The sequence below is a fragment of the Protopterus annectens genome, chromosome 5.part1, assembly GCF_019279795.1.
Source record: "Protopterus annectens isolate FY-2018-M chromosome 5.part1, PAN1.0, whole genome shotgun sequence".
In the NCBI taxonomy this organism is placed as follows: domain Eukaryota; kingdom Metazoa; phylum Chordata; order Ceratodontiformes; family Protopteridae; genus Protopterus; species Protopterus annectens.
The window spans coordinates 371,468,869-371,481,019 of record NC_056736.1 but is presented as its reverse complement, the minus strand read 5'-3'; the positions used below and the strand labels follow the sequence as shown (position 1 = coordinate 371,481,019).

The window sequence follows — 12,151 nt, the reverse complement described above, 5'->3', positions numbered from 1 at the left end:
AATCCCACATGCCAGGTTGCATATGAGGAAATTACAATGGTACCTAAGGAATGTATGGTCTCAACACAGTCACAGTCTAGAAACCATGATACCAATCATTCCATGCCTTCAAAAGGAATTCCTGTGGTGGGCTCAGGCCTGCCAGTTCAACAGAGGGTTGCCTTTCAACAAACCAAAAACAAGGCAGACCATCACCACTGACGCCTCAGACCGAGGATTGGGAGCACACATTGAGGACAAACGTATCCAAGGCCTATGGCCTCAAGGGCAGCTAAGCATGCACATAAACCAAAAGGAAATGCTGGCAGTGAGGCATGCAATTGAGGCATTCAGACCCTTCCTCCAACAAGGACATCTGTTAATAAGGTCAGACAACACCACGGTCATGTGGTACATAAACAAACAGGGAGGCACACATTCCTACCCTCTATGCCGGATGGCTGTGAATCTGTGGAACCTATGCCTGAATCTCAATATCCAGCTGCAGGCCAAATTCGTTCCAGGAAAAGAAAATACACTAGCAGACAGCTTAAGCAGAACTACCATGGATGCACACGAATGGATGCTGCATCCAGACATCTTCAAACTTATAACAAAGACATGGGGAATGCCAGAGATAGATCTGTTCGCCTCCCCACTAAACCACCAACTGAAGACATACTGTTCAAGGACATACCACCCACAAGCTTGGAGGGTGGACTCTCTCTCTTTCAGCTGGAATGCCCTAACAGTATATGCCTTTCCACCTCTCCCATTGATGTACAAGGTTCTACTGAAGATCAGGGAGGAACAGTCAAAAGTGATACTGATAGCTCTGGACTGGCCAAGACAACAATGGTACCCACTATTGAGAAGCATGTCTCGGGCAAATTCATGGCCTCTTCCTCTATGGCCTCTTCTTCTAACGCAGAACAATTTCAAGACCCTGCATCCCAACTTGAAAGCATTACAGCTAACTGCCTGGAAAATTCCTTAAAACCCAACCAAACAGTTTTATCTCAGAGGGTGAAGGACATTATCCTGGAGGCTCGCAGACCTTCCACAAGGAAGACATACTCAGCTAAATGGAAGAGATTTCTCATTTGGAGCACATCAAAGGGCACAGATGTCACTGTGGCAAACCTAGCACACATCCTAGAATATTTAGCAGAATTGTTCCACAATGGCCTGTCTTATTCTTCCATTAAGATTCATGCTTCAGCAATTTCAGCAGAATACAATATGGATCCACCTATCTTCTCACACCCTCTTCAGACCATTTTTGAGAGGGATCAAAAATGTTAAACCTCCAAGAAGACCCCCTCTACCTGCATGGGATCTCAATTTTGTGCTGGAAAAACTGACTCTACCTCCCTTTGAACCAGCAGCATCAGCAGACCTACAGTTCTTATCTTGGAAAACTGCATTCCTTCTGGCAATCACTTCAGCAAGAAGAGTATCTGAGTTACAGGCATTAATGGCAGTGCAGCCTTTTCTTATTTTTCACCAGGATAGAGTGTCACTAAGAACCAATCCTACTTTCATGCCAAAGGTGGTATCTAGGGTATCCTTGAACCAAGCTATTCACTTGCCAACGTTCTTCCCTAACCCACAGAACAAAGGGGAAAAACTTTTGCACACCTTGGATATACACAGACAACTACGCTACTATTTGGACAGAACAAAAACTAGCAGAAAAACTGACCAACTTTTTGTAGCATATGCAACAGGGGTGCAAGGAACAGCAATTTCCAAACAGACCATTTCAAAATGGATAGGAAATTGCATTCGCTTTTGTTACTCCTTTCATGGAAAGACAGTTCCTGAAAATATCAGGCCCCACTCAACAAGGGCCACAGCCACCACTACAGCTTTTCTACGAGGGGTGGCTACCAAGGACATTTTAGAAGCTGCTACTTGGAGCTCCGTGCATACATTTGCCAAGCATTACAATCTACCTTTATCCTCCAGATCCCGATCAGGGTTTGCAACTGCAGTACTGCAGGGGATCTTAACTACACCATCCTTCTCTTAGTACCCCCTCCCCCAGATTGGATATGGTATTCTACCCATATGTTATGACTGCAGATGCATCCTTGAAGGACATAGTACAGTTTTGTATCTACCATAAATGTAGATGTCCGATAGGTATGCATCTGCAGTCAGGATTACCCACCCTCCTTCCCCTCTGTGGTATTCCTAGGGTGCTTACCCTTCTTTCAGCTAGCTGGGGGACTCTATTATGGTGTATTTGTTTGTTTATACATGTATATAATTTGCAAATGTTTGGAACTTTTCAGCATTTATCCAAATTTAGCCTTCCTAGAGGGCACCTGGCATCTGGGGCAAGAAAAATTGAGGAAAATGGCGTTGGCTGATGCTTTTTATACCCCAGATGCTCTGACGTCTGGGAAAGTGCGACATCAGCCGAGGCCAGACCCAGACTTTGGAATCTGGCCGACCGAAGGGCTGCCTGAGGCAGGACAACCCATATGTTATGACTGCAGATGCATACCTATCGGACATCTACATTTATGGTAGGTACAAAACTGTACTTTCTCAATTCTTTGGTCGGGTCTGGAGTCTCTCAGAAGACCTAGGCTTCCAGTAACATTCCTTTGAGGTGACCGCCTGCATCGGTTCTTTTTTTATAAAAAGATACTGGCATCAAGATTGCAGATGTACCTAGGCCCAAGGCCAAAGCTACCTCTAAGAAGGGTTCTACATCAGGTCCTATGTCTACACCTACCAGATCCCACATACTAGGATGCCAGCAAGACCTGGTAAGGTTAGCTGAAGACCTTATCTCATTAGTAAGAGCTAGGCAACCTCCTTTGAAGTCTTCCCCAGGGAAAAGTAAGATGGATCCTACCCCTGAAGTTTTCTCTGAATCTCCTTATTCAGATGAGGATTCTGACCAGGAGGAGTCTGTCTTTGAGGAGGGACCCTTCATTACTTTTGAAGATTCAGATTCTGAAGAGAATCTGCCTTCAGCTTAAACTCCTGAAGACATCACTTTTGAGGAAACACTCCAAGCCATGAGGAGGAGACATTTCCAGTGGGAGGCATAGGCATAGTCACAATCTAAAAAGATGGTTATAGAGTTCTTTGACCTCACAGAACACAAAGCTTTGGCTATTCCTCCTGTATTGGAGGTGGTGGAGGATGTTTTTATGAACTCTTCCTGAATCCAGATTCTCTACCTCTAGTCCCTTGAAAGCCAGACAGATTTTACAGGATGCTGGACTTGCATAAATACCCCTTCAAAAACACTTGTGCTGATCAAGAGGTTGCTACTCCAGGTCCAAAGGGAGCAAAAGCCAGATCTTCAAAAAAAAAAAAAACTTTACATGTTGACAAAGAAGGCAGGGCCCTTGATGGGTTTGGTAAAAGAAAAAAAAGTCTACACTTCTGCTACCCTAGCCACAAGGGCCCTTAACTGCCAGTTTTGTATAATAAAATACCAACCAAGTATTTTAGCTAAAATGAAGGAAAAGCTATCCTCCCTGGAGGACAAGAACATGTCAAAGGAATTGTTGGACCTTTGCCATTCCTGCTCCCACCTGGCTAGACACTCATTACACTGTGGTTACAATGCTGTGGAGGCCTCTAGCCAAGATGCTGTATCTGATTCTCTCATTAGAAGGCATGCTTGTGTCAGGGAACAGACCCTACCACACCATGGTAAAGCCATACTTCTAGATGCACCCCTGGATAAAGACTTCCTCTTTTGACCAAAATCTAAGGCTGTGTTCAAAAAGATGGAAGATAACGCAAAATCTATGCAAACTGTCAGGGACATACTGGTCCTTTCCCTCTCAGTCAAAAAGTGGGCAAAGGAAACCCTGGAGGGAAAGGCTTCAATGCCAGCATCAATCATAAAGGCCCTGGCAGTGATCCTCTGAACTCCCCAGGCAGGGGAGTTCCAGGCTTCAGGGCCCTGATAGAGAGCAGCAATGACTCTTCCTTTCCACTACCTCTCCACCCTCTCCAGAAAAGATAGGAGGAGGACTAGGAAAAAGGCTATCTCTGTTTAAAGAAAATTGGTCCCTTATTACTTCAGACAAGTGGGTTTTGAAAGTTATCTCAGATGGTTGCATGGTCACTTTCAAAGAGCCGTTAAGATACGCAGGTTACCTGGATATTCCACAAAATGAAAGAGCAGAGGCCCTTTCTCAGATTCAAAACCTATGCTGACAGGGCTCAGTGGAACCAACAATCCAGGTTTTTGGTTCCCAGAAAGGAAGGCTCTTGGCACCCTGTTCTAGACCTGTCCACCCTCAGTCATTTCCTGCAGGTACCAAAATTCAGACTGTTGACTGTTTAAAAACCTCTTCTCATGATAGCTCCTCAGGCCTTAATGGTCATTTTAGACATAAATGACGCTTGATTGCACATTCCTATAGAGGAATTGTGCAGAAGCTTTCTTTGTTTCAGACCAGGTGCAAATCGCTTTCAATTCTCTGCACTGCCCTTTGGCTTGTCTACTGCTCCCAGGGTCTTCACAAAGTGTATAACTCATGTGATCATCTTCTGCAGAACAAGAGGGATCCAGATTTACACTTATCTAGACAACTGCCTTATTCAAGCCATGAGTCTGTCAAAGTTCCTCAAGGATCAGGCCTTCACTCAGGACTTCCTCACCTCCTTGGGGTTCACCATAAATCTTCGTAAATTCAGCACAGACCCTTCCACCAGGATAGTTTTCCTGGTGACAGTTCTGGATACCTCACTTCAAAAAGCCTTCCTCCTTTCAGAAAACGTCTCCTTACTGACTTAGTACTTCCAAAACATTATGCAGAAACAATGCCTTTCAGCCAGGGAATTCCTCAGAGCATTAGGCATGACATCTTATATCTTCATGATCCCTCTGGCCAGGCTGCACATGAGGAAGCTCCAGTAGTACCTCAAGAATCTGTGGTGCCAGCACTCGCAGTCCCTGAAGACAAATTCAGCTGATCCCTTGCCTCTTGGAGGAATTTGCATGGTGGACATGGGCATGTGCCCAGAACCTGGGTCTCCCCTTCAGGTTCACCCCTCGGACCAAACATTAACCACAGATGCTTCAGAGACTGCCTGGGGGGGGCTTAATTCCAATGCCTTCAATCCCAAGGCAGATGGGAAAATCAGTTCAGACACAAACACATAAATTGAAAAGAACTGATGGCAGTTCAAAAGGGCCTAGTAGCTTTCAAAGAACCGTGGAAACCAGGAGGGTCCTGCTAGTCAAAACAGACAACACCACAGTCATATGGTTCATAAACAAGGAGGCACTCACTCTTGTCCTCTTTTTCGGCTGGCTATGCAAGTCTGGGAGTCTGCTCACTCTCTGGGGTTGCACCTCATCTCAGAGTATCTCCCAGAGACTCAAAACACCCTAGTAGATCATCTCAGCAGGAACTTGATGGATCCCCGTGAGTGGCATCCTGCATCAGGAAACATTTCTCGGCATAGTCCAGAAATGGGGATCCCCACAGATAGACCTCTTTGCCACCAAGTAAAATGCTGCAATGAAAATATTCTGTTCCAGGAGCAAACTACCAACAGACTGGAGGACCAATGCTTTCTCCTTCCGTTGGCATCTCTTTTCTTTTATGCATTTGCTGCCCTGCCTCTTCTTCCATGGGTCCTCCTAAAAATCAGCAAAAAAGGCCCAAGGGTCATTCTGATAGCCCCAAACTGGCCAGGTGGCACTAGTATCCTCTGCTACTAATTTTGTCCTATGAAAATCCATGGCAGTTACCTCCTTGAGTGGACCTTCTGACTCTGAGCAAGGGGAAGTTTATGCATCCCAACCTGCAGAGACTCAAACTTTCAGCCTGGATAATTCCTCAATATACTCCTCTGAGCTTACAGTAATCAGGCAAGTTCAGAATATTCTGAAGGAGGCTAGAAGGCCTAGTACTAGGAAATCATACTGAGCCAAGTAGGAAAGATTCTCCATTTGGTGTCCGCAACAAGGCCTCGGTCTTAACTCCGCCAGTATCTCTGCCAGTTTAGATCACCTGACTACCCTGATTGACAAAGGCCTATCCTTTTTCTTCCATCAAAATTCATGCCTCTACCATTTCAGCCCACTTCTCTGTTCTTCCTCCTGTCTTTTCTCAAATTCCTTAAGGAGAGTGATTCACATCAGATTTCCCAGGACACAACCCCCATCTTCATGGGACCTCAATTTTGTTCTGGAAAAATTGACATTACCCCCCTTGAACCAGCAGCTTCTACTGAGCTCAGCTAGGAGGGTCTCTGAGTTGCAAGCTCTTATGGCTGTAGAACCATTTCTCATATTCCATCCAGACTGAGTAGCACTCAGGACTCACCCAACTTTTATGCCCAAGGTGGTCATGGACACATCTTTGATTCAAGCTATTACATTTGCCCACCTTCTTCCCCAAGCCTCAGAACCAGGGGGAGAATCCTTCACTCCTTGGATTTGCACAGACAACTCCGCTATTATTTTGACAGAACCAAATCTTTCAGAAAATCAGGCCAACTATGTTTCCTTTGCTATTGTCTCTGAAGAGTAACCAGTTTCCAAATGGATGATTTCCAAATGGATTTCTCACTGTATTTCCATTTGTTATAGCCATCATGGCAAAAAGCCACCCAAAGCTGTCAGGACTTGCTCTACTAGGGCCACTGATACTTTTGCTGCCTTCCTGAAAGGAATACCTACCAGACATTTTTGATGCTGCTACTTGGGTCATCTGTGCAAACCTTTACCAAACACTACCACCTAACCTTTTCCAAGTCGAGAGCAGGATTTTCTACTGCCATCCTCTCTTCCCCATAATCTTCCTTCCGCCATATTTTCAGCTGTGGGAATCATCCCACAAGTCAGGACTGCAACGGTGAAACACAAAGAACATAGTACAGTTATGTACACTTTCCATAAATATAGATGTTCGAGTATATTCAGTGTTGTAGTCTTCTTTCCCTTCCTCCTTCCACCTTTGCTTACAGTAGTAGTCTACTTCTATCCTCATTAACCAGAGGACCCCCTGGGTGTTTTCCCTGCAGAGTCCATTTACTACTTTTGACCCTTGCTTTGGGTTCATCCTGGGGATTCCTACCTTCTAGGGGCAAGAAAAAACTGATGTCATGGCTTCGGCTGGCTCCCTTTATACCAAAGTGTATTGATATCATAGGACATCCAACACCCTTAGGAGGAAGGAGATTTTTACTGTGGTAGTCTAACTGGCCAAGGGCTTCCACAACAGGAAATCTCACAAGTCAGGCCTGCAATAGTGAATACAGTTGAGCATCTACATTTATGGTAAGTGTACACAACTGTAAATCACCATAGACAGAGATCCCATCCCATACCGTATTCTAGCAAGCTGTAGGTCACCCTGTATGTCCTCAAAATTACATAGCTTGTTTATAAATCTTCTGGAGATGCTCACCATTAAACCAAATATTCTATTCATGGGAAAGTTTTACTACCCTGTATAGATTAGGAAACATACACTATGGTTCCTGGAGTTTATCTCGTCAGGGGTATTTGTGTTAGCAGTGTGCACACCCACCAGGGGTTGAAACTTACTGGACCAGGTGCTCCTCAATGTAGAAGAGCACTGAATATCCCCCAGTGTCGCATTCTTACTGGTGAGTTCGGACCACAAAGCTTTGCCCCTTGAAATAACAGTCAGCTATGTGACTCCAGCAAAGCCTGCAACAGTTATGAACTATTCCAAAGCAAACTATATCCTATTAAGCAATAATTTGTCAAAATTCAGAACACTACCTAATTCCAAATTCACAGCAACCTATGCAGAATTGTTCAGAAACCTGTACAGCCATGTAAATGTTTGTTTAGAGGCTACTGTACCTACCAGAAGAAAGCCCCCAAAAAACTCTAAAAACAAATGGTGGAATCCTAACCTTAATAAGGTATCTAAGAAAAGGAAAACCAGCATGGTTAAAATCAGGAAGAGTAACTTCCATAATAAGACCTTTCTAATTATCTAAACAGGAAACTAAGAGAGCTAATTAAGTCCCAACAAGACCAGCTATGAGATAAATAGCCCGCAGGCTAAAGACTACAAGGCCCTTCTACAGCTATGTCTCTAATCCCAAAGGCAGCGCACATTAGTGTGCCGAACTTGTGGTCAGTGTTGCCACCTTCAGTGACCAGAGCAACATAGTGAATTTGCTGACTGACAAATTCAGCTCAAACTTCACTCTCACCCCTTGACCATGAAACACCTACTTGCATAACTCCCCCAGCTATTAGTAGGGAGCAGTTTCCTGGTGGCCCTTGCTAAAGCCAAAAATATAGCCTCAGCAGGCCCCGATAATATCCCCCGATTGCCCTAAATAACATGAAACATGACCTATCAGGATCACTTGAGTCACTATTCAACTAAAGCGTGAAAACAGGCTTTGTACCATTAAAATGGAAGCCTGCAACATTTATCCCAATTCACAAGGGTGGACCATCAGCCAACCTCAGCAACTACAGAGCCATTATTCTGACTAGTCTAATATGCAAAGCCATGGAACAAATTGTTATGGAAGTGAACAACAAAGACATAGATAACTTTCATACAGTAGAACAAACCCAGTTTGGCTTTGTCAGGAGAAGGTCATGCCTACTAAACCTGGCAAACTTCTTAGAGAAGGCCAACAAGGCAATGGATGAGGGGAAAACTGTGCATCCTGCTTACCTGGACCTGGCTACGATATTCAGTACAGTACCCCGCTCTGGTATAGTTGCCAAATTCACTGAACTAAGCATAAACCAACAAGGCAATGGATGAGGGGAAAACTGTGCATCCTGCTTACCTGGACCTGGCTACGATATTCAGTACAGTACCCCGCTCTGGTATAGTTGCCAAATTCACTGAACTAAGCATAAACCCCAACATAACTCGCTGGATTGCCAACCATGTCCACCTCCACTAAGAGACCATTCACCAGTGGGGTGCATCAGAGTTCTGTGCTGCAACTGCTTCTATTTATTTCTTGGAGGTAGAGGCTAATGCCAAGGGCCTTTGCCTGACCAAGTTCACAGATGACTACAAATTGAGAGGTATCCTAGAATTCCCCCATGACACAAACCTCTTATGAGAGAGTCTAGCACAGAGAAATGACTGGTGTGAAAGTTACAGATTAATGCATTTCTTGGCACTGATTTTTATAGTGCCTTTTGGGAAAATAGCCATCCAGGCTAATTATTCCTTCAATAAGACACCCTTAAGAGTTAACCCCAGTAGTCTGGGTTTTGGGAACTGATATAAAAAGAAAACCAGCAAGACAGAGGGACACCAAAACGGCCAGTTTCAATAAAAAAAAGTATTATCGACACCACAAGAGTTTTCACAGACTAAGCTGCTTCTTCAGGTAATATCTATCAAACTAAAAAACTCAGTTTAAATACCATGTACTACTTCCTTTGCTTAATCATGTGTTCAAAATTTTATGTAGGCAAGACAGATAGAACGCTTAGAGAAAAGGAATAAACGAACATCTGTATTATATTAGCAAAGGGAATAAAACTAATGCCCTTGCAAAACATGTAAATGCCAGTGGTACTGAGCATACTTTTTATAGGGAGGGTGCGCAAGACATTAAGAGGAGGTGACATCAGGAATAGTACTGAGCAACTTGAGTCTAAGTGGATTATTAGACTGAGAGGTGATAGTGGGCAAGGACTCAGTGATGTGGTCCCTATAAAACCTAAGCTAAAATTTAGAAACCTTAGATGGTGAATATTTTTCACCTATGTATTATTGTGTGTGTGTGTATGTATATATATATATATATATATATATATATATATATATATATATATATATATATATATATATATTGCTACATATGCATTTTTATGAATGTATTATGATTTCTGTACTCAGGTGCTATGTATATGCTTTTAAGTGACTGTTTAAATAATTTGAGTGCATTGATGTGACATGATTACTCAAAGGAAGTAGTATATGGTATTTAAACTGAATGTTTTTAGTTTGATAGACATTACCTGAAGAAGCAGCTTAGTCTGTGAAAGCGCTTGTGGTGTCGACAGTAAAAGTTTTTTATTGACACTGGTCCCTGTCTTGCTGGATTAATTCTTTAGTTTTCTTTACTGAGACTTCTTTACCAGAAAGGGTTGGTATTTGTTTGTTCTGATATCTAGCCTTTGATCAACATGTAGCCAACGTTCTAAGAAAATCATTCTTTGTCACCCAGCTTATAATTATGTGCTTGGTATCCATGTCCAAGAAAGTTGGTGTCATTTTATTTGGCTCTTATCAGACCTATCATTTTGTGTAATGCCCCCTTCAGCATGTACTTTACCAGAAATATTTTCAACAGTTGGAATGCCCACAAAGGTTCTTTACCAGTAGAATTCAGAGTATAAACACATTGTCCTGTATTGATCACCTTAAAGCCCAGTCTTTATACTCCATCTCCTACAGGTTACTGAAAGGCAGTATATGCCTGTCATACAAGGCATCTTTGGATCCGGCTCTGATGGACCTTTTTCATATACTCAAAACTAGCAGCATCAGCATCACTAGATCCATAGATTTAAATTTTGCTTGAGACATAACTAGGACACATCAGTGAAACGTGCTTGGGAGGATCCCCACTCTCTGAAACAGGCTCATCATTCATGTGAAGCACCCCTAACCCATTTTAAGTGTAACCTTGACCAATGGATCAGTAATTGGAAATTCACCCTGGGTCTGACTCCCATGTCTGATAGAGTGAAGGCAGATAGTAACTATGCCTAAGCTAACATGCCTCTCGCCCACATAACATTTAGAAACTTCCTAACTAACGTATTCCTTCCTAATAAACGCCCTTGATACATGGGAACACAGTTGAATTAGGTTGCTTAACTAGGCTTATAAAGGCCCCAGTGTTTGTTAGCCTAGTTTTTACCTACGAGCTTATGAATCCGAGGGGGTACCACTGGTGTATTGATGTAGTAAACCCTAGTTGTGATTAGTACTACCTCAAGCCAAAATAAACCATGTTTAATAGGAGTAACTCCATCAGCAATTGTACAATACATTTTGAACCATTACTTCTGTTTTCTCTCTACATGACATTGTTGATATGTCCTGATATTTTTAGGTTTTTTTTTTTCAGGTTTACTCACTATCTCCATTCCTTTCTGAGTATTTATACTGCTGCTAACTGCACGGTCTCCAGTAGCTATGACACTGCATCATACTTAATGTACCACTTTCCTGAGAAGCAGCAGACAGCATGACATGAATAGTGTGCTCACCTACTCCAGAAATGCTGCAGTCTGCCTCTTGGATGGGCATTTGCACTGTGGGGGTGTGTGTGCCTGGGTGGCTGGCTGGCTGGCAGGGTCTGTGTGAAACTCCATTCAGCAGATGTGTTACAAAGCATACTTGAATTCGTAGATATTTTGTGTATTGCAGAAGTTCATGAACTGCCTATAAAGAGTCATCCTGCTGGTTTTGACTGTTCACAACTTGTAACTTAGACTTTTATACTTTTGTCAGGGTTATGTGTCATTTTGTTGCTCAGAAGGCAAACTGTTTAAGCTGCTGCTGTTTTAAACTGCTGCAAGGTTTTGTGTCCTTTTCGTTGCCTTCCAGGAAGAATTAATACCCCTTTTTAAATCTCTTCTCCCATGAGAAAAGCTGAAACCAACGTATGTACTTTATCCTTAAAGCTTTAAGCAATAATCATGAGTGTACTTCAAAAATGGGGTGTCCCTAATCCTAAAATGTCATCATTTATCCATGACAGATTGAATTTCACTTATGTTTTGAGTACTTCTGTTAGAGCAGTTAACAAGACTGTTTGGCTTTTTGGTTTAAATGATTAAAACCTGCCTGTCATACCATATTAGTTTCAATAGCTACTGACTGCCATAAGCAGAAGCTTGTAGTAAGAAATACAAAAACTCTTGAGAGGTTTGGCAAGTTGAAGACTGTCTTGTATTGCATCATTTCTTTCATTTCGTGAAACACAGGTCTAGGCAGTTTCCTGCATATTTAATATGTCCTCTGTTTTACTTCATTTTCCAGAGTTCTGTCGTATTGATGCACCTCTTTGCCATGATGAGGATGAGCTACTGAGTTTTGAGGCTGTTCGTAGTATCCATAAACAGATGGATGATGATGCAAATGGGAATGTTGATGTAGAAGAAAGCGACGAGGTGTGTATGAAATAGGAATATGGT

At 42.8% G+C, this 12,151-nt stretch overlaps 1 protein-coding gene across 4 annotated transcripts in view; it reads left to right on the top strand.

Annotated features, from left to right (window-relative positions):
• The window catches only part of STIM1 (stromal interaction molecule 1), a 2,200,738-nt gene that overhangs the window by 348,523 nt on the left and 1,840,064 nt on the right, over positions 1-12,151 (top strand). For all 4 annotated transcript variants that reach the window (XM_044073040.1, XM_044073041.1, XM_044073042.1 and 1 more), the window contains exon 2: positions 11,997-12,127. In XM_044073040.1, coding sequence (XP_043928975.1) covers positions 11,997-12,127 — 131 coding nt within the window. The remainder of the gene's footprint in view (positions 1-11,996; positions 12,128-12,151) is intronic.